The sequence below is a fragment of the Paramisgurnus dabryanus genome, chromosome 1, assembly GCF_030506205.2.
Source record: "Paramisgurnus dabryanus chromosome 1, PD_genome_1.1, whole genome shotgun sequence".
In the NCBI taxonomy this organism is placed as follows: domain Eukaryota; kingdom Metazoa; phylum Chordata; class Actinopteri; order Cypriniformes; family Cobitidae; genus Paramisgurnus; species Paramisgurnus dabryanus.
The window spans coordinates 47,082,338-47,110,116 of record NC_133337.1 but is presented as its reverse complement, the minus strand read 5'-3'; the positions used below and the strand labels follow the sequence as shown (position 1 = coordinate 47,110,116).

The following is a 27,779-nucleotide window of genomic DNA, read 5'->3' as shown; positions in this document are numbered from 1 at the left end:
TAGGAGATGAGGTTGCAGAAGGCATCAGTTTAAAGAGAGAGAGAGGCACAGAAAGTTTCACAGGTGAGCAATGAAAAATAAATGTTACAGTTAGTGAAAGAGGTCTATGAAGGAAGAGAATGTGTGTTTGTGTCATGGGTGGTGCTTAATTCCATCCCAGGTGCACATACACGTGTTTCTGGTGTGTTTATATCAAATTTAAAATGTTATCCATCCCCCACACTTTTGAAACGCCCTGTGGACATTGTTTATTCCAATTCAAGCTATGAGTGAAGAACACCTTACCACCCTGCATGCCAAGGCTTATAAGAAAGCCTCTACAAGTTGTACAAGTAAGGGATAATGTATTGGCAGCAGGTTATCACAGAAAAAAGCCCCGACAGTTTCTAAAGGACAAATGTCACGTACACATTGGTTTAATCATTTGTAAATTTAATGTTGGATATGTTATCAATAGACAAGAGAACCTTGTAATAAGAAACGGTTAATGTAACAAATAAGAAAGTTGCACAAACAGGCAACAAATGATCAACAAAATTGATCACTTTAGCATGACAAATAACTACACAGACTTCTTAGGGGACTTCGTTCTTGGAAATTTGTAAACGACGGTCTGCAAAAACACCCACACTGGTGTGCACTGCTTGGTAAAATTAATGTCCAAAACATAAAAAAAAGTTTAAAACATGTCAACAGCACCAATAAGGGTGTATTGCTGAAGTGACTGTCTGTCAAAAAAGATGAAGGCTTGATGGCACAGATCTTCCAAGCCAAGGACAAAAGGGAATGGTTTTGTCACCTTAGCCTCTCACAAGAATCTAACTATGTTGGTCCCAACCTGTTGAAAACAGACAAAACACTTGTTAGAATGCAAGCAAAGACTCTAAATGCATGATGCAGCATTATTATACAAAACCAACCAATTCATTTTTCATACACACAAATGTAGCTTCTAGTTTAATTGTCATGAAATTTATACATTTCTGTATTACTTCAATAACCTTGCAATATACCCTTTGTTCATGCCAACAACTCAGATTCACAGTAATTTCAGATTCTGCAATGTCGCTCTACCTGGCAGAAAAAGCCAAATTTTCAGATTTCACAACATCCTGCAGCTGCTACTTGCCCTTATTACTTAATATAGCCAACGCTTTATTAGCATATATTATGTAACAAATACAGGGCTGGTCATTAACGCTTGTCTCGGACAAATTAAAGCTGGAGGATTGAGCTGATTTAAAATGTTTTCAATTCCATGCCCCTTCCCCACTACCACCGAGCAACCTCCCTTCGAGCTCGTCCTCGTCAGTGCGTGTGAACCAGTATTATTGTGAACGCATTCTTAGCAAGAGGAGCTCTTTTCCAAAACGCTACAAATCCATTTCAATAGTTTTTAGAAAAAGTTATTTTTTTACCTAGACCCACACATATTGTTTATATTTTAATTTATTCTGTAAAAATGTTTTTGAACATGTTGAATAATGATTATTAAATCAAACAACAATATTGTTGATTATAAATTCAAAGTTATTTTTTTTCAAACGCTATAAATCCATATATTTTTTCCATAAATTGATGGTTTGTCTTTAAAAAACAAAAAACACAAATAAGACAACATGCAACATATAATCAGGGACTCTTAATACTATAAATGAATAAAAGTAAATTATTCAGATTTTGATATACATTGGAGCCAGTATGAAATAAACAGAATTAAACATAACTAACTTGTTATCACTCCCTCCACCATTTCAGTTTTCTCCTTAGCAGGGCGTTTTGCTTAACATATTTCACATATCTCTCTCTCGCTCTCTCTCTCTCGTCAAGAGTTTCTTATTTACCTCAAAGACATTAGGAGTTATACATACGCACGCACACACAGCTACCCTCGACCTGCTCTCAATGACATACCATGTAACAACACGCTCATATGTCCAATCCAAAAAGCAAAGCTTTGCAGATATCCCTGCATTGTTCACTAGCCACATTTTGTACTTTTGCACTACACACAATCTACCATAGCACCTTATAATAGTCAATGTATCAAACACCAGTCTATCTATCAGTAGGGTATCAAACTATTCAGTACTTTTCCTGTTACGCTCGCAGGCTTCTTCACAGGAAAAAACTTTATTGCGAAGGAGAAACCTACAAAACGGTATTAAACGAGCCAATTCTGAAACAAAGTGACGTCACCCATTGGTTTGTAAAGATAGTTTTTGAACATAGATATGTACACTAGATGTCGCCTTGGCTACGGCAGTTCATTGGACCAAATGTGTCAACTAGAGCCCCCATCTTGAAACAGGGGAGCCCCGCATCAGAGATAGCAGCGTTACCTAGCTACTTCCTATGACAGGACCCCTGTTCTAAGATGGCAGCGGTTTTGACGCATGCTTAGGACCCCAAGGCGACATCTAGTGTATATATCTATGGTTTTTGAAGCTTAAAATCTTAGCTGCCCGTCATCGTGCATTACTCGCGGATATCTGAAAATGGGTAAAGAGGCGGGATGTGGGTGAAGCTGAGGTGTCTGGTTGCTGAAACCACGCCCGCCTAGCTCGATTCTAGTGACCGCAGTAGCTGTTCACCCCTCACTCAAGTGGCCACGCCCTTAATTATGCAAAACTTTAAAGCTTAATATAATTTAAACAGAGGGGTTACAAAAATATTTACCCCCCTCACAGTTGTCATGAAGGGCAAGCTTAGCTATACAGACCAAAAACGCTTAGGTTACTCACGTAACCCCGGTTCCCTGAAATAACGGGAACGAAGCATTGCGTCAGTTTGCTGACGCTATGGGGGGGAAACTCCTGTTTACTCCGTGATTGAAGCCTATTGGTTAACGTCTGTAGAAAATACAGACCAATGACGTTTGAGCCCGTGCGGGGGCGTGGCACACGTCCCTATATAAGCCGGTGAAATACGTCAAGAGCTCATTATTATTCGACTGAAGCGCGCAGCCGAATAACACTCGCTGCGTAGACGTTTGTAGCACGGCCAGCGACGCAATGCTTCGTTCCCGTTATTTCAGGGAACCGGGGTTACGTGAGTAACCTAAGTGTTCCCTTTCAATACGGTTCACTTCGCATTGCGTCAGTTTGCTGACGCTATGGGGGAACGTAATCCCATCCCGCCGTGCATACACAACGGACTGAGGTGCCCTTACCGGAGAGACACTGCATGTGGCCCTAACCCAGCATATACATAGCTCTAGCGAGCGCAAGTGTAAGCACCATATATGAGACAGTAATACGCATACAGTGAAGTTTCTAAACGCACCATGATGCATATACAATAGAGCACGAGACGGCGGGTTCCCTGAGCGCGCCGCGAGCTGTGCATAAATTATTAATAAGTAGCCATGACGGTGAGCTAGCAACGCACCGTGAAGGCATACAGAAACGCAGTCGCGTGAATCATTAAGCCGATAAGACCTGTGCTTGTAAGGCAGGGACATCCAGGCTATAAAATCTGACAAACGTAGACGGCGAGGACCAGCCGGCCGCGTTACAAATGTCAACGATGGAAATCCCCATAGACCAAGCCCAAGATGAAGCCATACCCCTCGTGGAGTGAGCTTTTAAACCAACTGGACAATGTTCATTCAGGGAGGCGTAAGCCAAAGCAATGGCTTCGACGATCCATTTAGATAGCCTCTGTTTAGTGAGCGGCATATCTAAGGAATGTTGTGCGAAGCTTACGAACAGCTGATCTGACTTGCGGTATGAGGCAGAACGGTCCGTGTATATTCTTAACGCTCTGACGGGGCAGAGCGTGTTCGGGGTTTGTTCGCCGTCCGCCGTCGGAAGGGCGAGAAGTGAAACCACCTGAACTCTAAATGGCATGGTCAAAACTTTAGGAATGTATCCCGCTCTCGGTCTAAGGATCACTTTGCTATCGTTAGGACCGAATTCCAGACACGACGGGTCAATTGAAAACGCGTGTAAATCGCCCACTCGTTTAACCGATGCCAACGCCAGGAGGAGAGCGTTTTAAACGAGAGAGCGCGCAGGTCAGCCTGCTCGAGGGGCTCAAAAGGCGGACCGCGCAGCGCTTTCAGGACCGTGGACAAATCCCAAGACGGGACCGTGTTAGGTCGCGGTGGGTTTAGTCTGCGAGCGCCTCTGAGGAATTTAATGATGAGATCATGTTTTCCCACGGTGCGACCGGCGATAAGGGCGTGATTCGCCGTTATCGCCGCCACATACACTTTAAGCGTCGAGGGCGCGCGACCGCTGTCCAGCATTTCCTGCAGAAAGGAGAGAATACGCTCCACTTCACAGGTGTTTGGGTTTAAGTCTTTCGTCGTGCACCAGTCAGAAAAAATAGACCACTTTTGAGCGTAAAGGCGCCTGGTAGATGGGGCCCTAGCTTCAGTTAGAGTATTTAACACTCGTCCTGAAAGGCGTGATGGTTGCCGTTCAGAGACCAAACGTGTAGATTCCATAGCTCCGGCTGTGGATGCCATATCGTCCCTCTCGCCTGAGATAGGAGGTCTTTCCTCAGCGGTACTGGCCATGGTGCTGATGTTTTCAGCTGCCATAGGTCGGGGAGCCATGGTTGATTGTGCCAAAACGGGGCGACCAGAATTATCGCGCATTTCGTCTCTCTTATCCTCTGAAGGACCTGTGGTAACAGAGCCACCGGAGGAAAAGCATACAGAAGACACGCCGGCCATGCTTGCGACAGGGCATCGTGATGTCTCGAGAAGAAGATCGGGCAATGCGCGTTCTCGTCTGATGCAAACAGATCGATCTCCGCCCGGCCGAAGACGGTCCATATTCTCTCGACCGTCTGAGGATGCAGTCTCCATTCTCCCGGCGGCGGACCGTTGCGCGAGAGAATGTCTGCACCCGTATTGGCTACACCCGGTACGTGAGTCGCTTTTAACGAACGTACGTTCGCGTGAGCCCATAATAAAAGCCGTTTCGCCAGCCTGGATAGGGAGCGAGATCTCAGCCCTCCTTGGTGGTTTATGAACGAAACCACCGTCATACTGTCCGACCGCACTAGAACGTGTTGATGTTGGAGTTTCGGTCGAAAGTGTCGTAGCGCCAAGATAACCGCCCACATCTCGAGGTGGTTGATATGTAGCTGAGACAACTGGTTGTTCCACGCACCGAAGGCGAGCTCGCCGTCGCAGTGAGCGCCCCAACCCGTCGCAGACGCATCCGTAGTCACCACTTTCCTCCTGCTCACGGAGCCGAGCTCCGTGCCCGAGAGGAAAAGGTGAGGGGATGTCCATATCGAAAGCGCTTTCACGCAGCTGTACGTGATTTTGATTAATAAGCGGCCCGACAACCAAGCACGGGGCGGAACTTTCGCTTTCAACCAAAACTGAAGCGGCCTCATGAACAGCATTCCCAACGGTATTAGTGGGGATGCTGCTGCCATCAGACCCAGCATTTTTTGGAATCGTTTGAGAGGGAGATGTGAACCCGCTTTGAACGATGCCGCCTCGCGTCTGACCGTGAGCGCGCGTTCCTGTGTAAGCCATGCCCGCATCTTTAATGAGTCGAGCGTCGTGCCTAAGAACGCGATTCGCTGCGTGGGGGTGAGCAAACTCTTCTGGAGGTTGATTTTGAACCCCAAATTCTCCAAATGCTGAAGTACAACGGTCTTGTGCGCAGTAATTTCCCTCTCTGACTGTGCTAGAATAAGCCAATCGTCGAGGTAATTTAATATGCGGATGCCGCTCTGTCTGAGAGGGGCGAGAGCCGCATCCGCACATTTGGTAAATGTGCGTGGTGCCAGAGATAATCCGAAGGGCAGAACTTTGTACTGGTATGCTGTCCCGTCGAGCGCGAATCTTAGGAACGGCCTGTGACGTGGCGCTATCGGAATGTGAAAGTAAGCGTCTTTCAGATCCACTGATATGAACCAATCGCCCGGTCGAATTAACGCCATGATTCGTCTGGCTGTAAGCATTTTGAACGGCCGTTTGGCAAGAGTGCGATTCAAAACGCGTAGATCCAATATCGGTCTGAGGCCGCCGTCTTTCTTTGAAACGAGAAAATAACGACTGTAAAAGCCTGATTCGCTTTGATCCGCCGGGACCGTCTCTATCGCGTCTTTTAGTAATAAAGAACGCACCTCTTCCCTGAGGATCTGCATACGATCGTCTGGGACAGTGGTGTAGAGAACGCCGCGAAACCGGGGTGGTCTCCGGGCGAATTGAAGTGAATAACCGTGTTGGATTACGTTTAGAATCCAGCCCGGCATACCGGGGGTGGATTGCCAAACGTGAAATTTGACGGCGAGCGTCGATATGCTTATGGACGTTAAGCCGTGTGTGTGTGTGTTTGTGTGTACAGAGGAGGAAATTTGCTCTTTTTGTGGAAAGGTAAAAATTTGTGTTTCGCTGTTACAGCAAGGGTGTGTCCAGCGCCCGAGGGGACTGAAACACGCAGAACTTTCGAGGGCGGGCCGGCCCAAGCGGGACCAGAGCCTCTTTTCCTCCTCAGACTCTCTTCAGGGAGGCGGCGCCGGCGTCGGGTCCAGCGTAATCCGAGGACGGGGACCGCGGCGTCGAGGCGGGCCAGCCGGTCGTGCAGGACGCTGGCGCTTGACCTCCGGTTCAGCTCTCTGCTGGGGCTGAGCTGGCGCTGGCTTAGGGCGTTGAGCTGGCGGCGGTTTTGGGCGGCCGGTCTCAGACGCTGAGGCAGATCGTTTTGGTAGAAAATGCCGCATAGCCTGCGACGATTTCTGTGCCTCAGTGAAGCGCTGGGTGAACCCCTCCACAGCGGAGCCGAAGAGCCCCGACGGTGACACGGGCGAGTCAAGAAGGGCAACCCGATCCGTGTCCTTGATCTCCGTCAAGTTCAGCCACAGATGTCTCTCCAGAACAACCAGGCTGGCCATGGCTCTTCCTACAGCCTGAGTGGCGACTTTAGTGGCGCGAAGGGCCAGATCAGTCGCGCTGCGCAGGTTTTGAAAGGTCGACGGGTCCGGACCTGTCTCGTCCATGTCACGGAGGAGTTTTGCCTTGTATACCTGCAGCACCGCCATCGTATGGAGAGCGGATGCAGCGTGGCCGTCGGCGGCGTAAGATTTCGACGCCAGGGTCGATGTCAGGCGACAGGGCTTTGACGGATGGTTCAACTTCGCCCTCCATCCGCCGGCTGAAGACGGGCAGAGATGGGCGGCGACAGTTTCCTCGAGCGGCGGCATCTTGGAGTAGCCGTGTTCGTCGGCGCCGTCCATTACGGAGAGGACGTGGGAGACGGCGCTCTGAGCTCGGGTGGAGTGGGGAGCACGCCAAGATTTGGTGAGCTCCTGGTGAACCTCAGGGAAAAACGGCGCCTGCCGTTGGCGGGACGATTGACGGCGCCCGGGCTGCAGAAACCACTCGTCCAACCGGCTGAGTTGAGGCTCTGACGGCGGCGACCACTTGATGTTGAGCTCCGCCGTAGCTTGCGTCAAGATGCGGATGAGCTCAGAGTCGTGAGGACGCGACTCGGTAGGTTCATCAGCGGCGGCTGCGTGGGCGTCGTCATCCGAAGCCGCCCAATCCTCTAACTCCTCAGAGGATGACATCATTTCCAAGTTGTCACCGGACCCAAAGGAAACCATGCCGCTAGCACTCGGCAGGGGGCGTAGGTCCTCATGGGCGAAGGTGACAGGGTGACGGCGGGGAGACAGAGCACGCGGGGGATGAGCCGGCGTGGACTCGGTCTCAGGGCGTCTTCCAGCTTCACGGCTCCGCTGCTGTTTAGGCGGGAGAGCACGGGAAGCCTTCCGTTTAAAGATCTCGAGGCGGGAGCGCAGCACCGCGATAGGAAGGAGCTCGCAGTGGGCGCAGCCCGCCTCGGCGAGTACGGCCTCGGCGTGGGCAGGACCCAGACAGATGACGCACTCCTTGTGGAAATCCTCCACAGGCAAAGGGGCTCGGCAGGAGCCGCAATGCCGAAGCGACATTATCTCAACGCGCTTCTGCTCTTTTAGATAACTCTCTTTTAGGCTCACCGGAAAGCGGCAGGGGAACACGCTGGTGTGTTGTAGTCCGCTGCAGTGCTTGGATCGACGGCGAGTAAGGGCTTCTTCTTCGGAGCAGCGAGAAGGTTCGCGCTGAAGGAGAAAAGTAATGAGCTCTTGACGTATTTCACCGGCTTATATAGGGACGTGTGCCACGCCCCCGCGCGGGCTCAAACGTCATTGGTCTGTATTTTCTACAGACGTTAACCAATAGGCTTCAATCACGGAGTAAACAGGAGTTTCCCCCCCATAGCGTCAGCAAACTGACGCAATGCGAAGTGAACCGTATTGAAAGGGAACTATTTTTGTACCAGGCTGTAAACATTATTATTTTCTACTTTAAATTTTTTGTATTGCATATCAGTGTATTTGTACATTTTGAGAGATGTTTCTTAAAAGTATTTTGATGTATTTTGATGGTTGCTTGTAACTTGAGCTCACTCTATTGGAGAGGTATTGTATACAGGTCAGAGGTGAACACCCTATTTAGGGAACACCTGCGATTAATGTGTGAAATCGGCATTACACGCTGAAAAGGGCGTTTAGCCCGAAACGTTCGTTGTTGGCGATTAAACGCTATTTTGCAATTTGAACTGTGATTGCTGTCCCTTTCTTACACTATTCTACTGTAAAGTTGGCCATTTTAAAATGGGGGTATATGGGAATTAACTCCCTTTTGAAGCCTGCCTCTAGCGGCCAGTCGATGAATTGCATTTGAAGTCACTTCCGTATTGGCTTGATCAGAGACATCGGAAGGTTGCACCTCAGTATTAATGCGCCACCTTGATAAAACTTCTTTTTTTGTTGTTTTTTGTTATTTTCTTTGTCCAGTCTGTGTTTTCTACCTCAGGTGTAGGTCTCGCTGGCTCATCAAGGCCATCAAAAGTGTTTAAAACCGTTTAAAGCACTCATTTCGCGAAATTAATGAACACAAACAAACCTGTTCAGAGTGCCGCCATTGGATTGGGTAGAACGCTCATCGAAATTTCATTGGTCGAGAGGATAAATCGCGTTTAGGCTAAAGATAGGCTCCGGCGCTTTCTTTGTTTCACATTTTTTGGACTTGAAGGAGTGGATCCTGTAACTTCACATTTGATTAACTGAAACATCTAAGACATTTTCTAAAATAAATAAAAATGTGTTTGTCTGAAAAATTATGGACATGCATCTCGGATGGCTTGGGGTTGAGTAAATCATGGGTTTAATACCATTTTTTGGCCGAACTATTCCTTTAATCGTGTAACCTTACATACCACTTTTGAAAATTACTTACAGCAAAATAAGCAGGAATTCTTAATAAAGAAATGCTTTGATATGCCTCATTGTAATATCAACATATAACTTCGAAAAATAAAAGAAAAACAAGTGCATTTTCATGTTACCTGTAAAGAACTTGGTAAAAGCTGGTATAAGAACCTCCAAGTTCTCTTGTTTAGCTTCTTCAGGACAAAATTATCCATATTTTATCCATCTCTACAGGGTCTGTGGAAAAAGAGCCAGAACTGTGACTTAAGTGGGCATCGTTTCTCAGAAATAAAAACATTTAAAAAAGACAAAAATGTGTGTAACTTAGACAGACCAAATGAGAGTTCACAATGTGTGACCCTGTCTGTGAACTCAAGGCTAAAGTTTCATAATCTAAACATGAGATTAAAAACATCAGTTTGATTTAAACGTTTACAGCAAACGATTATTTATTTAAAACGTACACGTGTCTTCCTCATATTTACGTTATCTGTTTTAGACTGGATTTCTGAATATGTTAATGTTACCTGTTATCTAAAATGATGAAACGAGCCATGTTTTAGAAATATTTCATAAAACGTTTGATCAAACAAAATATTTAAATCATTTAAAAACAAGCATAAACATAGTTTAGATTTACTGGGCATTTCAGACTAGCCAACGGAAGCTGATAAAACTAGTTTAATAACAGTTATGTCATGTGAACCATCATTTTGCATACTTTTGCATTCAGAAATAGTTTAATAGATTAAAAACAATGATACAAACATTGTTCCTTCAAATAAATCAAAGATAATTACGAAAAACCGTTCATGAATCCTGAGGTGATAGTAAATTCCCGTTTCAGGTAGCGTTGCACTGAGAAGCAAGAGTTTAGCTGACTGTTTGTGTGGGGGAGGGGAGGAGTTCTCTCTGGGGAAGAAGAAAACTGAAATCCGGTGGTTGCGGTTGAACATAATACATATATGTTCTCGCCTGAACTTATCTTAAAAATAAATTTTGTGAACCAGAGAAAGTAATATTGAGAAACGACTAGATGTATCTATTAAGTTGTCTCTGCTTCAAAATTACCCAACATTTAACCCAACGAGAAAATAATCCAAATGTCTCAACCCAGCAGTTGGGTTGAAAAAACAACCCAACGTAAATAAAAAAAATTTTGGCACCACAACTTGCCCTGACCTGCCCTGAATTTTTTGGTTGGAGTGTGTGGCAAGGTGTGCCAGAGTAGCAGCCGATACTGTGCCTGTCGGCATTTCGAGGGGAACCGGATCTGTAAGAAAGTAGGACAAAACAGTTGAGTAACCGTGACAATAACACATAAACAGAATATGATCACGAAAAACATGGAAATTCGTGACAGTATCAAGAAAAAGAATTAAAAAATTACGTGACTAGGTACATAATTTCCTGTGACTGGGCTGGCCACTCAAAGTGGCAGCTAGCACACCTAAACATTTTTATAGTCTCAATATAAAAGTTTACTAAACTTGTCCTATTGTTGTTCACTTAGAATATATATATATATATATATATATATATATATATATATATATATATATATATTTAAAATCAACCCTTTCACGCATAAGTTAAAAAATATTTAAAGAAACAGTATGTAGGAAATTTATATCAATTAATCATAAAATGGCCCTGATATGTCACTAGATATTAAGAAATAATTTTCATTTCAAATACTTATATCACTCACAACAGTGGTCTGCCCAGGATATTGTCATATAAAAAGTGGACTGATGTTTATGTTGTCACGTTGTGTATTGGTCACCAGTTGTGTGATTGCAGTACCAGTTTTAGCCACAAGTTTCGTGATTGCAGTACCAGTTTTGGCCATAATCCTGCATACTGTTCCTTTAAACTGACCCCTTGTGTCCATGGCGATGCATCCTATTTTCTTACCATTGTCGCTTCAATTAAGGGTTAGATTTACATAAAATGAAATCCCTACCCAAACCCAACTCTAACCGTAACACCAGGCGACATATAAAAAATAAATCAGAAAAAATTGTATAAACCAATGTATAAAGTGACATTCTAATGCATGCACCAAATCTAACCCTAAACCGAGGCGACAATGGTTTAAAAATAGGAAAAAGCAGTTGAGTAACCAATACATGATAATCACACGAAAACAGGAATTCGTTATACGATCACGAAAAAACGCGCAAATTCGTGATAATATCACGAAAAAAGAATTAAAAAATACGTGACTTTATTACGAAACTTTGTGAGACTGGTAGATGCGTCACGTGACACACCGCAGCCACAATAACTAACAGATGTATGCTTTTCGTTTTATTTCCTTTTTCCTTTTTTATTAAAAATATTCATTAACTTGCCTACCATGTCTGATATTCCGATTCTTCATTTAAAAACCTTTATAAATTATTGATCTATAATGAGATGAGCATTGCAGTTCTGAGAGTCCTATCAACCGAATTACAGCACCTGAATTTCCCAGTTTCTCCTGAAAAACTTGAAAGTAAGTGGCTGTTGAACTGGGAAAAGAATAGTATCGTTAGACTTTATAGTTCCGCTATGTGTGTCTGATATGAATAAATAAGCGACAAATTACATTTGAATAGATTGTTTTTTCTGCTTCCCTTCCATAGACGTCAGTGTGTATTTTACAAACTACAAATGTATTTTTTATTAGTAGCCTACTTATGTGTATTTAAATGTTTGAAACATAAAATAAACATTATGTGGTTGGTTGAAAACACTGCATATAGGTGTGATATACAAGCGCTGGTCGCGTCCGTCTCTGGCTCTGCGCCAACCAATGAGCAAAAGCTGTCTGAATATTTTTGATTCTGATACTCACCTTTGCCTGGCTTATTTGTCTAATAAAGTTTTGCATATGGATCTGCCTCTGCCTTCTCACTGATAACTTTATGGTTATAGCATGGTTATACATGGTTAATTATTTTGCACAGTAATATGCAAGGCTTGACATTAACACCCGCCAAATGCGGGTAGATTTCGGCTGTGGCGGGTAAGACAGACAATCCCACTAGCCACTTTGCTATTTGCAGATGATCTGGTGCTATTGTCAGACGCACAAGGTTTACAGCAACACCTGGACCTGCTGGAGAAATACTGTCAAAACTGGGCCCTGACGGTCAATCTGAAAAAACTACAATTATGATTTTCCAGAAAAAAGCAAGATTACAGGATAACAGATACACATTTACTCTAGGAAACACTGCACTAGAACACACCTTACACTACGACTATCTCGGGTAAAAAATCAGCGGTTTTGGTCTCGCGGTAAATTCACTTAAAGGAATAGTCTACCCTTTTGCCATATTAAACTATGTTATTACCTCAACCTAGTTGAATTAATACATACGTATCTTTTTTCAATGCGTGCACTGTACAGCGTGTCGTGAATGTGTTAGCATTTAGCCTAGCCCTATTCATTCCTATGGTACCAAAATTTTTTTCTTTTTGTGGCACCATACTTACTGGTATAACTCCTCATGTAACAGTCTTTAAATAGGGAAAACACGGAAGTGTTTGGTGGCTTCCCTGTTTGGTACCATAGGAATGAATGGGGCTAGGCTAAATGCTAACACATTCACAACACGCTGTAGAGTGCACGCATTGAAAAAAGATTGGTATGTATTAATTTGTCTAGGTTGAGCTAATAACATAGTTTAATATGGCAAAAGGGTAGACTATTCCTTTAAAGAGAAAGCTAGACGAGCATTCTATGCCATCAAAGGCAAATTTAAACAAACAGACATTCCTGCTACAGTTTGGTGTAAAATATTTGATGGTGTAATAATGCCCATAGCTCTTTATGGTTGTAAGGTTTGGGGTCCACAATGCCTAACAGATTACTCCAAATGGGACAAACATCCAATGGAATCCCTGCATGCTGAATTCTGTAGAAATATTTTAACAGTTCATAGAAAAACACCTACTAATGCATGCAGGGCTAAATTAGGCAGATATCCCTAATTCACATCCAAAAACGCTCCCTTAAATTCTGGTCACACTTAAACTCAAGTCCCCCGAACACACTTCAATATGAAGCCCTTAAAACCCAAGAGAAGAGACCTAAAACCAGTCCCATCTGTCAACTGGTTCTAAAACTCCAGACCAGCACAAATGAACGCAAACAAACCACAATAAACCAAATCAACCAAAGCAAACTAGAATGTTATCGGGCACTAAACAGAAAATACAGTCTGTCAGAATATCTCTCCACAGTTAGAGATGTAAAGCAGAGACGAGTCCTCACTAAATACAGACTCAGTGATCATAGTCTGGCAATAGAGAAAGGCCGACATAGACAAACATGGCTCCCAAAAGAAGAGCGAATCTGCGTCCATTGTGACAGTGACGAGATCGAGACAGAGACACACTTTCTCCTTTACTGTGGTATAAAGAGCTTAGAGAAAAACACTTTGATAAAATCTCAAAGCTCATACCAGAGTTTCATAGCTCTTCAGATTCAGATTAAATGAAGATGTTACTGGGGGAAGACAGACACCCATCAGCTGCTGCTAAATTCAGACACACCATCAGAAATAATCTACAGCCCTGATGTAAGAGCCAAATTAATATGTTAATAATTTGTATATTATACTTGTTTGCTTATAGTGTTGATTTGCAAGTAATAACAAACTAAAATTGTTGTAACTTTATTTTTAAGAAGCAATTCTGATATGTCCTATGTTTTAGTATAATTTCTTATATTTCTAATTAGTGAATGTGTAGTTTCGGTTTCGTTTCTGTATTCGCTACGCCCACCTGCGGTGGAACTAGTTTGCGCAGGTGCAAGTTAGGAAATAAGGAGAAACAGTTTTCTTACCGTGTTGCGGTCTTTTGTGTATACAACTTAGGTTTAAGCGTTATAGGAAACGCAAGTTACAAATGTAACAATTGTAATATTATAGGTGATACAAGAACAAAGGGATTTTTGTATAATTTTGTGTTTATGTTTGGATTAAACCTTTTTGATTTTGACTGAAATCTGACGAGTAAGAACTATTTTTCCTGCCACAAGTGAATCAAGGACTTTGCACCTACTGTACACCTGATCTCTTACAGTACTTTTATTCTACCTCTCATGTGCCTCCATAAATGTACATTTGTATACTTCAAATGTTTATATTTCAAAGCCTACTTTATATTGTAAATATCCTCTGATTTTATTTTATTTGCAGTAGTACTTCATCCATCACCCAGCACCTTACCTTAATTGAACCTTAATGTTTGTTAATATTGTGTTATTGTATGTTTCTTGTTTTATGTATAATGCTTTGGCAATATTGTAAGTGTCACAATCATGCCAATAAAGTTGAAAATTGAAATATTTAGTACTACAACTCCCATGAGCACTCCCTGCATCCAGCGCAGGCCTATAGTAGGGGTTGAGGTTTTTTCTGCGCCCGTCTCGCACCCGCACGCGTCAACGCTGTTTTCATTTATCATGGAGAAGATTTTGCGAATGCACGGAACGCAGTCTGAGCGCATACACACTTCGGGAAAGATTAAACAATTACTGAAGAGATTTAAATTGTGTGCACACTCTCTGGAGCAAAAGCGGAGAAAAATTCATATGCACACGTCCCAGTTTTGTCCAAGGAAACCCGCGAGCAGAAAGGTTCGCACATAATTAATTTATACAGTATAGGCAACAATAATGCCCTCTCGACATAGTCATTAAATTCTTAACAGCCTTGAAGTCTTAAATCACTTTTAAACCATGATCAAGCTTATAAAATACAATCTGCATAAACAAATTGACAGTAAAATTAATGTAGCCTACATGTCTTGACACTATTTACTGCTGTTAATAAATATTTAAAGTGTTTGTCGAGGGTTTTTGTGTTTTTCTTTTTAGTTAATCTTCTACACCCCAGCGCCACCTTTAATATATTTATTAGAAGTTAATCTATTTATGCCTTACTAGCATGTTTTTCATGCAGCTAAATATATGATACTGATATACCATTCCAGCTAATAAATATAGTCTTAATTTGGGTGGTCAATCTGCATTTTAAGGGTTTAAAATCTAATCTAGCTAAATCAAGTAAATCTACTATTAAAGTCATTTAAGGATGCCAAGTTTAATCATAAAATGTATTTTACTAACAACAAAATTGTGGCCAGTGAAAATGCTGAGTGGCTAGTAACTTCGGAAAACACCATTTTGGCTGGTGAGCAAAAAAGTTAATGTCAAGCCCTGGTATTATGACAATAAATGTGGCACACCCAGATTTTCAAATGTACACCCAGAGTCTCTTTTCTGGCTACGCTTCTTATATAGAGTAATTGAAAAGAAGACATGAACTCCAAAACATTTACCTGTTCAGCTCATTTATTCCGACACTTCTTGCCCAAACATCGGCGTGTTTTCCACATGAATCCTGCGCCTCTGTTTAGCGGACTACCTCAGGTGATCCAGGGATCAGGTGTGCGCACTGTGGACGTCCGGAGCGACGCGGGAACCAAACCCGGAGATGCCATGCGCAAAGCCATGGCGAAGGCAGAGCTCGGGGATGATGTGTTTGCAGAGGACCCGACAGTTAATGGTTAGAGATGACTTTTCCTAATCTAATGTTTTACCACTCTTTATAAAATTCTGTTCATTCATTATTCATATAATTTTTATTTTTAAAAGCACTTGACCATATAACCTGCTGAAAAACACAAATGTAATGCTTTTCATTACTTTATGAGCCATCAGCTGTTGACCATTAAACCCATTAAAATATTTCTTTATGTAGCTAGTGTGTTTTGGGTCTTATTCCTTTGGGATTTAATGGTGTTATTGGTTATCAACCAATAACACGCATTACATTAGAGACACCCAAGAATACCATGGTAGTTTCCATTAAAACAAATACAATTTCTATTATAACCATTAAATCCAAATAAAATTTCAGTGATGTTTCTATTTTTATTTTCAGCAGGGGGATCTGATGACTCCTTAAGGGAATTATAAGGAGTCATCCCCCACTGCCTTTTTTACTGTTTTGTTTCGTTTGCCATCACATACAAGAGCTTAATCAGAAAGTTTTTATTTAAATATCTAGGTTAAAGACACTATATCATGGACGCGGGAAGTGGGGGTGCTGTAATTTTAAATAAAATCAATTGATTAAATAAATCGATTAATGTGAAATATATTCCGTCAATTAAGAATATGATGTTTGAACTTTAAAGTCGAAAAATATCATATATTTCTGATTATATGGCATAGCTTTCTCCCCACCCTAATAAAGTATAAAGCAATACAATGGATGTGATCTGTTCCTGTCAATTTAACTTATGCTGCATAGTTTAGGAGCTGAACTGAGTGAATATTAACACTTAACTGCCACCTTTTTTTCCAACCAAGTTCAAAACAGCCATCACAAAGTTCCTTGGGGTAAACTGCTGGTAACTATTAACACTAGTTTACTATTAACACTTAGTGCAAATAGTTATTAACACTATTTATAATTAATGTAAAGAAAATACTTTTTGTTGCTATTTGCACTTAATGTATATTTGCACTAAATAGCACATATCGCTATTTGTACTAGGGTAAATACTAAATGCTATTTGCTTTGATGTGTGCTTCCTGGAATTAAACCTTTGTGCTTTTAATACGATGCTTTACTAGCTGAGCTACAGAAACTTTATGTTTATGCTTAAACAACTGAACAACATTCCTTTTCTACAGAATTACAAAAAGAAGCTGCTGATATGTTTGGTATGGAGGCTGCTTTATTTGTCCCTACAGTTACGATGGGTAATCTAATTGCAGGTAGGTTTGGAGCACGATCCCGAGAGTTATTAATATAACTTGTTTTATTTTAACATTAAAACTTGTTAAATTGTAACTTGGTAAAAGCTTCAGTGCTTTGTGGCCTTTGTCTTAAGCAGCATTACACTAAAAATTAAGCTTACTTGTTTTAATTAATTTTTTTACACAAATATTTGTCTTTCAAATTAGAAAATTGAAAGACAAATATTTGTCTTTCAAGTTTAGCTGGGTCATGGTCACCAGAATTTAGTTGGCTGAGGTTAAATAAATGTATACAACGCAAAAAAAAGGAAACATAAAAAAACCCTTTATAAGTGTATCATTGGGTGCACTTACAACAGAGTGACTGGTTGGCACATTTACTTAGTGTCATTATCAGGAGGATTCATTGACAGAAATGCAAAATAATGTGTTATAACTGTATAATAAACTGTTTTCAGTGGTGTATAAAGACATGAATCGATTGGCGTTACCACTATGTTTGGATACCAACTGAGTAAAATACAATTGCTTAAACTTACTCTGCGTCCAAAATTGCATACTGTGACAGTAGGTACTGAATTAGATGACTTAATCGAACGTTAAAACAGTAGTACTATATAGGCTGCTACATTTGTATTACATTTTTGAATAACATCCGGGTACTTTTTACTTATCACTCTTGAGGGAGTGCGCACTGCCAAAGGTGTGAGATGAGGGGCAGCTCTCATTTGTCACCCATTTACTCACGATACAAGCCTATTTTGAATGAAATTTTTGTTCAGAATTTAGTAACATTATTATTATGAAGAGAGAACGCGGCGCGCAAGTTGTGCGCCCGCGAGACGGACACACGAAAAGTGAACGTATTTGGAAAAGACGATCTATTTACTTCTTCTTTCGGTGTTTTTGGCAGTCTTTAAAATGATGGCTCCGAATTCTTGTTAATCTGTTAGTACAGTCTATCGCACAACAGCAGTCTCCAATTTAGACGCGTTTTCCCCGTGTTTTCGCTGATTTCACGCTGTACTCAAATGCTGCCGCGCTGTCTTTGCCACTCAGTGGGCGTAAAGGTGACGTCACGTGCATACCTCTACCCCGCTACATTTCACTCTACGTACTCCACGAGTGACATGTGTCCTTTTGGATCACGGATCAAAAGCGATTCGTCACGCTACTATCAAAAGTGCATCCGAATCGATACGGAAGTAGTGGCAGGTAACGATCGTTTGTGACCCTAGTAACAAGAATGGCATAACAACTACCTTAACGAAAATTAACCATGTTTTTGACGTTTTATATTGTCAAATTGGTTTTATTACAGTATTCATTGTGCATTTTACTAGAGTATTATTCATGGTTTAACAAAAATTAACCATAACATATTTCGTTATGGTTAGAGGGCAAAATGTATACTAATTATATATCTTTCCAACACACAGTTTGATCTCACAGCCACATCTCTCTCTGTCCCTCTCTCTTAGTTATGGTCCACTGCAGAGAAAGGGGAGATGAGATGATAGTTGGTGACCTCTCTCATATTTATATCTATGAGCAGGGTGGAAGTGCACAGGTATGAATAACGGAGTGATACATTTCTTCTTTAACATCCATTTTCTTTTAAATGACAAATCTAATTTCACTTGTTCTTTTGAAAAAATCTTGGTATCATTAATACATCTAAGAAGTCCATAGAGGGCAAAAGGTCCTATAGTTGACGAATTGAAATGTGCTCTTGTCTTCTCTTATCTTTGTAGCTGGCAGGTGTCCATTCTGTAGCAGTGAATACATTAGCCGATGGCACCTTTGATCTAGACCAGCTGATCTCCAAGGTCCGTCATGGTTACCCTAACCCGCATTTCCCACGCACTCGACTGGTGTGCATTGAAAACACACACAATATTCAGGGAGGGCGAGTCCTTCCAGTCTTATTCCTGCAGGAGGTTAGTGACCAGAACATATATGTTCATTAATTGTTTGTGAGAGAAAAAGTTGTGCATTGTGTGATATGATCATGTCTGGTTACATTGTTTTAGTGCAAGTGCATAGTGGTCGACCGATATTGTTTTTTTTTTAAGTGGCCAATGCCGACTGATAAAGCAACATAAAGATTTATTGGGTGATAAGAGGAAAAAGATTGGTGGTAAAATGACTCCTCATCTTTATGTTCTAAGAGGGATAAGATGGATGGTAAAAAAATCAATTCGAAAGCATACGGGGCAGTGTGCTCTCGAAACGCTCTTGTGGTACTTTGTGGTCATATGCCATCTGGCCTGCGCAGCACCCTTATAAAGTCAACACACTAGCGTCTTATCGAAAAATAACACATGTCTGAGTCAGTCATGGAATTTGTGTTTTTTTATTTATTTATATCACATTGGTGTCCCCTACATGTATGTGCTATGGACCCAATGGCAGTTTAAAAAAGGCTTTGCATGCAAGAGTGTTGCTGTGTGTAACAGCCTAACACTAAGATTTTCCAGGATTGTTTTTAGCTCCAAAGCTGACGTGAGATGCAGCCTTGATATGAAGCACTTCATCATTCTTTTTTAAAATAATTCCAAGCATAACTGAATAATCATAACTAAAATCAAATTAAAAAAGTCTTTTTTTTAAAAAGACTACAGACCTAACTGTACATTTTTCTCTTGCCGAAAGCTTCGCTCTGTGGCTGATAAGTTTGGTCTGGCAGTGCATATGGATGGAGCGAGGTTAATGAATGCAGCCGTTGCTCAGGGTGTTCATCCCTCAATAATACTACAACATTGCCACTCCGTCAGTGTGTGTCTATCCAAGGTAAGAAATATTTTTATATGTCATGTAGCTCAGCTGTTCTGCTTCAGATATGTACACTTTCAATGCTAATTAAAGTATAATTTTGAGTTAAAATATTGTGTTTTAGTCAAATTAAGTTTGTACTTTAATCTTGAGCAGAGGGGATAATAAAGTCAGTGGTTTTATCCTTCATAACATCAAAGGGAGGGTATCTGATTTGATCCAGAAACATTTTTAGTTATGCTTGGTAAAAGTCTCCTCACATCCTAATAGCAATCACTATGTTAGGTTGTTTAAATGTATTTGTAAAAATGTATGTTATCTGTGAAAGGCGTAGGACCCAAAAATGTTCAACCAGTCATAGATCTCGGTCCGAACAGACGTTGCCTTTTTTGTCCCTCATCCGTAAGCGTAATTTAAATGCCACCACACAGCCTGTTCACGCACACACCATACGTCATTGAAATTAAGCTCTGTTTTTTGCACAGGCCTACTAAAGGGTTAATGGTGCCACATGGTGATCAACAGTAAAAATGACAAATTTTCCTCTTAGCAAAAGGAAAAACCACCAACAATCAAGAATGCATGATTATATAGTGTCGTGGCTTTGCAATCAAAAATTTTGTTATAATGGAAGTCATTGGGGCAAAAAAGCCACAAACAACTAATTAGGGAGAAAAAAACTGATGCTGCACAAAAACTAAAAATGCATCAAAGCCAATGTTTTTACCAATCTTTGACAAGCCCAAGACTGTGGAAAAGTTAAAAAAAATCCAGTCCAGAAACACTTTTTATAATGAAAATCTGTAATTTTGTGTTTTTTATCAAATCAGTGATACCACTTATAAACTTGGCAATTAAAGAGTTAAAATTATGGGATTTTTTTAAAAGCATTTGGTAGTTTTGATCAGATTTATGAATTAAAAAAATATATATATTCATCCGATACATTTCTACAGCTGTTTAATTTAGTGGCTTTTTAGTGGCCCAAAAGGGTATAATTTGCCCACAGTATATTGTTGAGTTTTTGAAAAATTTCAAAGCATTTTCCCAAAATATGTGTAAATATAAGATTTGTCAACAAAAATCATTCCATTTGTTGAAACACAGAGAAAGTTGTGGCCAAATTAAGACATAAAAAAAACAATAATGGCCTCAACAACCCACAAGGGTTAAAGGTGCCAAAAAATGCATTGAAATAATATGTTAAATTGTTCTCTGATATGTACATAGAAAGTACAGTATGTGGCTTTATTAAGTGCAGAAATTATCCAGAAATGGTTTTATATGTCCATTTACAACTCTTGCCTTTATAATTAAATGGTCTATAATTATTACCTTATTTAAAAGGGTCATGATTAATAGCATGAGTAGCTCTGAGTTTGTGTAAACACATGTTTGAGCCTATATCAGATGAAGATGCAGATTTTGAGGAATAATCAATTATTTAGATATTGGAAATGGATGTTTCTGAGTGTAAGTGGTTTTTCATTATGGACCTGCAAAATGTGACTGTAACGTCAATATAGAATATGCACGTGACGTCACCTTCACCGAAAGTGACTGCGGTTACGCCCACTGAGTGGCAAAAGACAGAGCGGCAGAATTTGTGTACAGTGTGAAATCAGCGAAAACACGGGAAAAATGTGTTTAAACGTGTCTATGTTGGGGCGTACATCCCCACGCGACTGTAAAATCACAGTCGTGTCATGTTGAGATTGGCCTCTTTTCCAGCTGTCTTTTAAATGCACAAGGTTTACATAAGACGGAGAAAACAATAGTGTTTGAGGCTCACGATATGTCATTATAATATACAGAACTCTTATTATTCATAATACAGTTTTACATTTTATGGCACTTTTAAATAAAATCTCTTCAAAAATACGAACCAGTCAGATGTATTTTAACTTAGACATGAATTGCACTATAACATAATAAACATAACTCTAGTTATATGGTTACGCTGATGTATACATGTTACATATACTTATTCATTTAGCTGACGCTTTTATCCAAAGCGACTAACAATTGCTATATATGTCAGAGGTTGCACGCCTCCGGAGCAACAGGGACACACTGCAGTGTATATATATATATATATATATATATTTATTTATGTATTAAGGTGTCTGCCAGTAAAACAAATACACTCCCATAATTAAGGATTTTACAAACTGTTCTCACATTGCTTATATATTTTTAATGCCTTTACTTCCTTCCCGGTATGTCACAGTGGATTCGAACCCGGGTCTCTCACACCAAGGCGTGTGTCTTATCCACTGCGCCATCACCACCCCTGGTGGTATATATAACTTTGTAAGTCGATGTAGGTCGGTATAAATCCATCAGAAAATAAAACTTAACTTACAACTAAAAAGTACTGCTATGCTACTGACAAAACCGGGTAAATTTAGGTAATTATTTTAAATGTAAGTCAATGGTGCCCTCTTTTGGTTTGGCATACCAATATGGCTGCTTGAAAACTTATGTTGGCTTGACCTCTTGTGGTTCCCATTGGCACAAACCAGTTGTACAGTATATAGAGATCAGAACGTAAAATGCATGTTGGGGCATATTAAGTCAAAATGCTAAATTATGTATTTAAACAAAATCTATTTTTTAAATGTCTTTTCACTGAAAAATACAGGTTCCACATGATAGAATAAATTTTTCTTTAAATTAAATTTTAACATTAAGGAATAAATTTTTTTTATGAAATGTTAATGTTAATTAATGTTAATTTTATTTTAAGAAAACTCAATTCAATCATGTGGTTTTTCAATCAAGTTTTTTTTTTCAGTCTACCTTTTCAAATTTCAACGTTTAAAAACACATCTCGAGTCGAGACCATGTATTCAGTTTTTTCAGATGTTTTTCAGATGTTAAATGTGCATGCAGTTCATATTGAATGTTTTGTATAAAATGCATAAATGCAGCTTGAATGGAAATGGACATCCATTTATTTCAACGCAAGATAAATGTTTCCATTAGCAATGCAAAGGTAGTCGGTACAAATCCCAGGAAACACACCTAATTAAATCTATTAAAAATGTATACCTTGAATGCACCTTTAAGTTGCTTTGGATAATTTAATATTGTTTTGCTCTATTGCTACTTTAACGTTACATTCAAAAAGCTGAAAAACCCAGCAATGTAAAAGCTTATTTGATTTGATTTGCTGTTTGGCAGGGGCTAGGGGCACCTGTAGGAACCATGCTTTGTGGGTCAAAAGATTTCATAGAGAGAGCAGTTCGTGCTCGCAAAGCACTTGGAGGAGGAATGCGCCAAGCGGGTATTTTAGCAGCAGCTGGTAGGATTGCCCTGTCAGACATGATTGGCAGACTGGAAGAGGACCACAGGAACGCCAGACGCTTTGCTGAAGGTGACCGAACCCCACACAGGTCCTTAAACCTTCAACATTGCATTAAAACTGTTAATGTGATGCACTGCATCTTCATTCTGAATTAATCTCTCTTGCTTTTTCCTTGTAGCGCTTATACAGTGTCACCCTCCTTTGTACCAGCTGGACCTTGCCACTGTGGAAACAAACATTGTAAGGTTTTGGCTTCAGGACCAGCGGATGAGCCTACATGAGTTCTGTGAGCGTATGGCAAGGGTTGATGAGCAGGAGGTGAAGGCTCTGGGTCAGGGGGTCCGGGTGCTGATGTTCTCTCATGTTGGAAATGCAGTCAGGGCTGTGTGGCATCAGGGTATCAGTGAGGAAGATACTGAACTGGCTATAGAGAAGGCTCGGTTTGTGGCCCAACAGCATAGATACAAGTCCGTCAGGACAGCAGGAAACCAATAATTCTCATCCAAGACCAAATGTTTTTACAACAGTCCATCTCAGTTTATCTCAAAAATACTCCAGCTTATCTTAAAAGGGATGCTCCACTTTTTTGGAAATATGCTCATTTTCCAGCTCCCCTAGAGTTAAACATTAGATTTTTTTTTCATTTTGGAATCTTCACTTGGTAACTTTTAATAGCAGGGGACAGGCACTGCGTAATATCATTGAGCCTCCTGCAGCCATGTTACTGCAGCAAAGTCCTTGATTATTACACCAGAATGAGAATATAGTTCCTAGCCATATCTGCCTAGAAAATCACAACTTTACATTTTTCATCTGTCTTTGTACATGATGTAACTACAGAAGAGTCAAGTTTTAAATAGGTAAAATATCAAAACTATTTGGTTATTTTTAGCGCAATGCTAATGGTCTAATCAGATTCAATGGATTAGGCTAAGCTATGCTAAAAGTGGTACTGCCAGACCCAGAGATCAGCTGAATGGATTGCAAAATGTTGAACTCTAGAGGAGCTGGAAAATGAGCATATTTTCAAAAAAAAGTGGAGTGTCCCTTTTTTACACCCCACAAAAAAGTGTTAAAATTACACTTCTTAAAGAAAAAAGAAGTGTGCATTCTTAAAGAAAAAGATTCTTAAAGGTTATTTGACAGGGATAACAGTATGGCTTTATAAGGACCAGTGTTGGTCAAGTTACTTGGAAAAAGTAATTAGTTACTGATTACTTCCCTAAGAAAGTAATCCCGTTACTTTACTGATTACTTATTTTCAAAAGTAATTAGTTACTTTACTAGTTACTTTACTAATTACTTTTCAAAAACATGATGCACGACCTGAATATACTACAGTATAAAGCAACAGGGCCCGGTTGCATAAAGCACCTTAAGTGTAATTTTCCCTTAAATTCACCCTTATGTTTCATTTAAACTTAAGGGTGTTGCAAAAAAACCTTAAGCTTTTTCTGTTGCATCTCCATGGCAACAATAGTATTTTATAAACCTGGGTCGCTGTCGTGAAACATTTAACGATTACCCTTACCTAAGAGAACCATTTCAGGGATTATACTGCATGCAACACCCTTAAATTATTCTCTTACTGTAGGTAAGGGGAATTTACCCCAAGTGTCATACTTAAGGGAAAAACTTAAGGTGCTTTATGCAACAGGGCCAAGACCTTTCAGCCTAATTATATTCTTTCTGCATATTCCATCATCTAAAATTGAATCAAATGAAACATTCTCTGTTTTAACCTCTCGGCGCGCACTAATTCGTTTTTTTAAGCCTGCTAACAATATCTATATAGCCGACTGTCTACAAACATTAATAATATTAATTTAATATCAACATTACTATACATCGTTTAAAAGGTCTACGGGTTTAGCATCAGTGTATGGTCTCTGTTTCGAGATATATGCTCTAGCAACAAATGTAGTATTTTGTTACAGAAGTCCAGATGACAACATGCTGCATATAAATGGGAATTCTTACCTTATAACGATCGCGAGTCGAATCCGGTCTGTTTTAGATGTGTGAATAATCCATGAAATCCGTCTAATAAAATTAATCAAATGACAATTTTTGTCCACAAATGCGTATAATCCATGAAATATAGTAGTCTGTTGTTTACATCAGATTTCGCGTGAACGTGAGATGGAGCCGCAGCGGTCACGTCAGTTTGTCCACAACTGCGTATAATCCATGAAATACAGATATATAGTCTGTTGTTTTACATCAGATTTCGCGTGAACGTGTATGAGATGGAGCCGCAGCGGTCATGTCAGCTGGAGGTTCAGGGATATTTTCAGTAAGTTTCACATTCCTGTGCCGGCTTGCTAGGTGTTTGCTTAGATTTGAGGTGGAATTTTTCGCTGTGGATAGAAGTTTTATTCCCACGCAGAGTGTACAGCGGACGCTGATGTTTTTGTCACCTTTAACTGGGTTTAACTCAAAGTAATGTCGGTACTTCCAAGCATTAAACGCTGCATAGTCTTGTTCTCTTCCGCGCTCCATGTTGTCTTCTCACGTTCAACAATACACTGACTGACGGCGCGGCGCTCATACGTCATTGTCACTCGACTCGCGTCAGGACACGAGAGAGTCTCACGAAACAAAATCAAGATTAAAAAATAACGCAGTAACGCAGCCTGCTAACGGGGAAGTAACAGTAATCTAATTACTGGTTTTGCAATTGTAATCCCTTACTTTACTCGTTACTTGAAAAAAGTAATCGGATTACAGTAACGCGTTACTTCTAACGCGTTACTGCCCATCACTGATAAGGACCTTATGTTGCACAAAAGGTTCTTTGTAAAGGAAAATGGTTTATTAGTGGCATCACTGGAAAGAACCACTTTTAGCACCTTTAAGAGTGCATGTACCATCTTTTACCCGGTTTGAAAATCAAGCCAAGACTTCCACTATTATATTATACTATTAAAGGGGTGTTGCAATAATTATGCCTGTGTGTTTATTTACAATCAGCAGTTTTCTATACTTCAACCTTAATGACAATTCAGCGTTTTGAAATGTTTTTACAATAAATTGTGTGATGATTTGACTACCGTTTAATTCCATACAATGAGCACCAGAAGTAGTTTAGGGGTAAAAAAAAGAAAAGCAAACAACCTGTGACATTTTTCTAGGTTTGTTATTTTCATCAAGTGTTACATAAGAGCTTCCCATAATGATGAGACAGAGAGACATCGTCATGATGACAAAGCAGTGATTACGTTCACTACAATAGACATCAAAAGGGGATCAGGCCACTGTCTAGTCAATATACAGTCAAACTTTTTTTCTTTAATTGCTAATGCAACCTTTTACACCACAGACTGAACAAAATTAAGCATTGTTGGTTATTGGTTGACCTAAAATGGTATTGTAATTGTGTGCTTATATTTAACAGCTGACAGCTATTCAGTTAATTTATAAAACAGTCTACTAAAAGGATGGCTAAAGTGAAATATTAAATCAAATAGTTTAACTCTTGAGTTCTTATGATATTTTATTACCATTATCTAGTGAATAAACTTTGATAATGTGAGAAATGTTGAAGGTGTTTAAATAAATTCTGGTTTGACTGTATCTTTTAAACATATTTCGGTGGATAATTACTCATTTACTGTATCTTTCGAGTCCAATTATCATTAATATGCACTTTTAAGAAACATTATCATACTGTGAGATGTTTATGTGTTGATTGATTACAAAGAAAGAAAACATGTTCTTACACCATGCATAAAGTAAACCCAACAACAACAAAAGTAGTATTTTGATTTGGACCATATGGATTTACAGCCAATAAAGGGATTTTAGGGTTCTTAAGAGTGAAAAGTACATTTATAATGTGCACATTCGCCATTTAAATCACCTATTAGTTTACTGTAGATCACTGCTTACATCCCAGAAAGTTAAAAAACAAACAAGTCAACATCAAAAGATGAAATATTGACGACAACTTTTGATCTTAAAAATGTAGCCTATTATTAAAGGCTGAACTTAGCATGAACTAAAATTAATAAATTGTAAAAACCCTTGTCTTTATCTAAGGAAATCCAGTCATGTGATATAAAAATATACTAAAGTTTTTTGTAAAATACTTCAAGGCCACCTTCAAAAGGTCACATCCACAATTATGTAAAGAGATATCTAAGAGACTCTGACTGTGAATAATGTTTCATGATTTCCATGAACACTTTCTTTTTCAAGAGTACTTAGCAAATAGATGACATCTTGTTGATGAAATCAAGTTGACGTGAAGTGCAGTCAAGATTCAAAAAGTACTTTGGACTTTCAAAGAAAAAATCTTATTAACAAGAATATATACAGCATTCACTAAACCAGCAACATCTAATCTAAGACATTGTGGGAGTTTTGTACTGGAGAGTCAGTGGGTCTCCAGGAACAGAAAATTACTGCTATACATGGGTTAAGGAGTAATTTTAGCTGGAAATTGATCCCACCCCGGTGCAACGATGAGGTCTACACAAAATCACATTTACATTTGGGCATTTAGCAGACACTTTTATTCAAAGCAACTTACAAAGGGTATGAAACAATATAGTATTTTGTCATAGAGAGGCAAGTGCTTATGCTTTCACTATTCCAAAACAGTACCTGTTCAGAGAAAGTTAGTATTTTTTCATCATCAGGAAAAATTCTATTAATTTTTAATTCATCATTCAAATCATTTGTGACTACTGCATTAAG

The 27,779-nt window shown here is 40.0% G+C and overlaps 1 protein-coding gene and 1 long non-coding RNA gene across 6 annotated transcripts; one reads left to right on the top strand and one right to left on the bottom strand.

Annotated features, from left to right (window-relative positions):
• LOC135744399 (uncharacterized) lies at positions 1–15,704 on the bottom strand. Of its 3 annotated transcripts, none has more exons than XR_012336986.1 (4): positions 15,565–15,704; positions 10,026–10,498; positions 9,363–9,462; positions 1–838 (listed from the first exon to the last, which is right to left on the bottom strand). It is a non-coding gene; the product is annotated as an uncharacterized lncRNA (long non-coding RNA). The 3 variants fall into 3 exon arrangements; XR_010530740.2 differs by having other exon boundaries at positions 10,408–10,498; XR_012336985.1 differs by having other exon boundaries at positions 9,363–10,498.
• On the top strand, positions 15,177–26,526 carry LOC135744397 (uncharacterized). 3 transcript variants are annotated; one of them, XM_065262495.2, is made up of 7 exons: positions 15,177–15,791; positions 16,928–17,011; positions 18,475–18,563; positions 18,748–18,933; positions 19,649–19,786; positions 22,955–23,166; positions 23,257–23,498. In XM_065262495.2, exons 1-7 carry the CDS (start codon positions 15,545–15,547, stop codon positions 23,357–23,359), a joined length of 1,059 nt encoding a protein of 352 aa, XP_065118567.2. In that variant the 5' UTR covers positions 15,177–15,544; the 3' UTR covers positions 23,360–23,498. The 3 variants fall into 3 exon arrangements, with proteins under 3 accessions (XP_065118567.2, XP_065118565.2, XP_065118566.2); XM_065262493.2 differs by having other exon boundaries at positions 15,187–15,791; positions 22,955–23,147; positions 23,257–26,526; XM_065262494.2 differs by lacking the exon at positions 16,928–17,011 and having other exon boundaries at positions 15,189–15,791; positions 22,955–23,147; positions 23,257–26,526.
• The last annotated feature ends 1,253 nt before the right edge of the window (positions 26,527–27,779 follow it).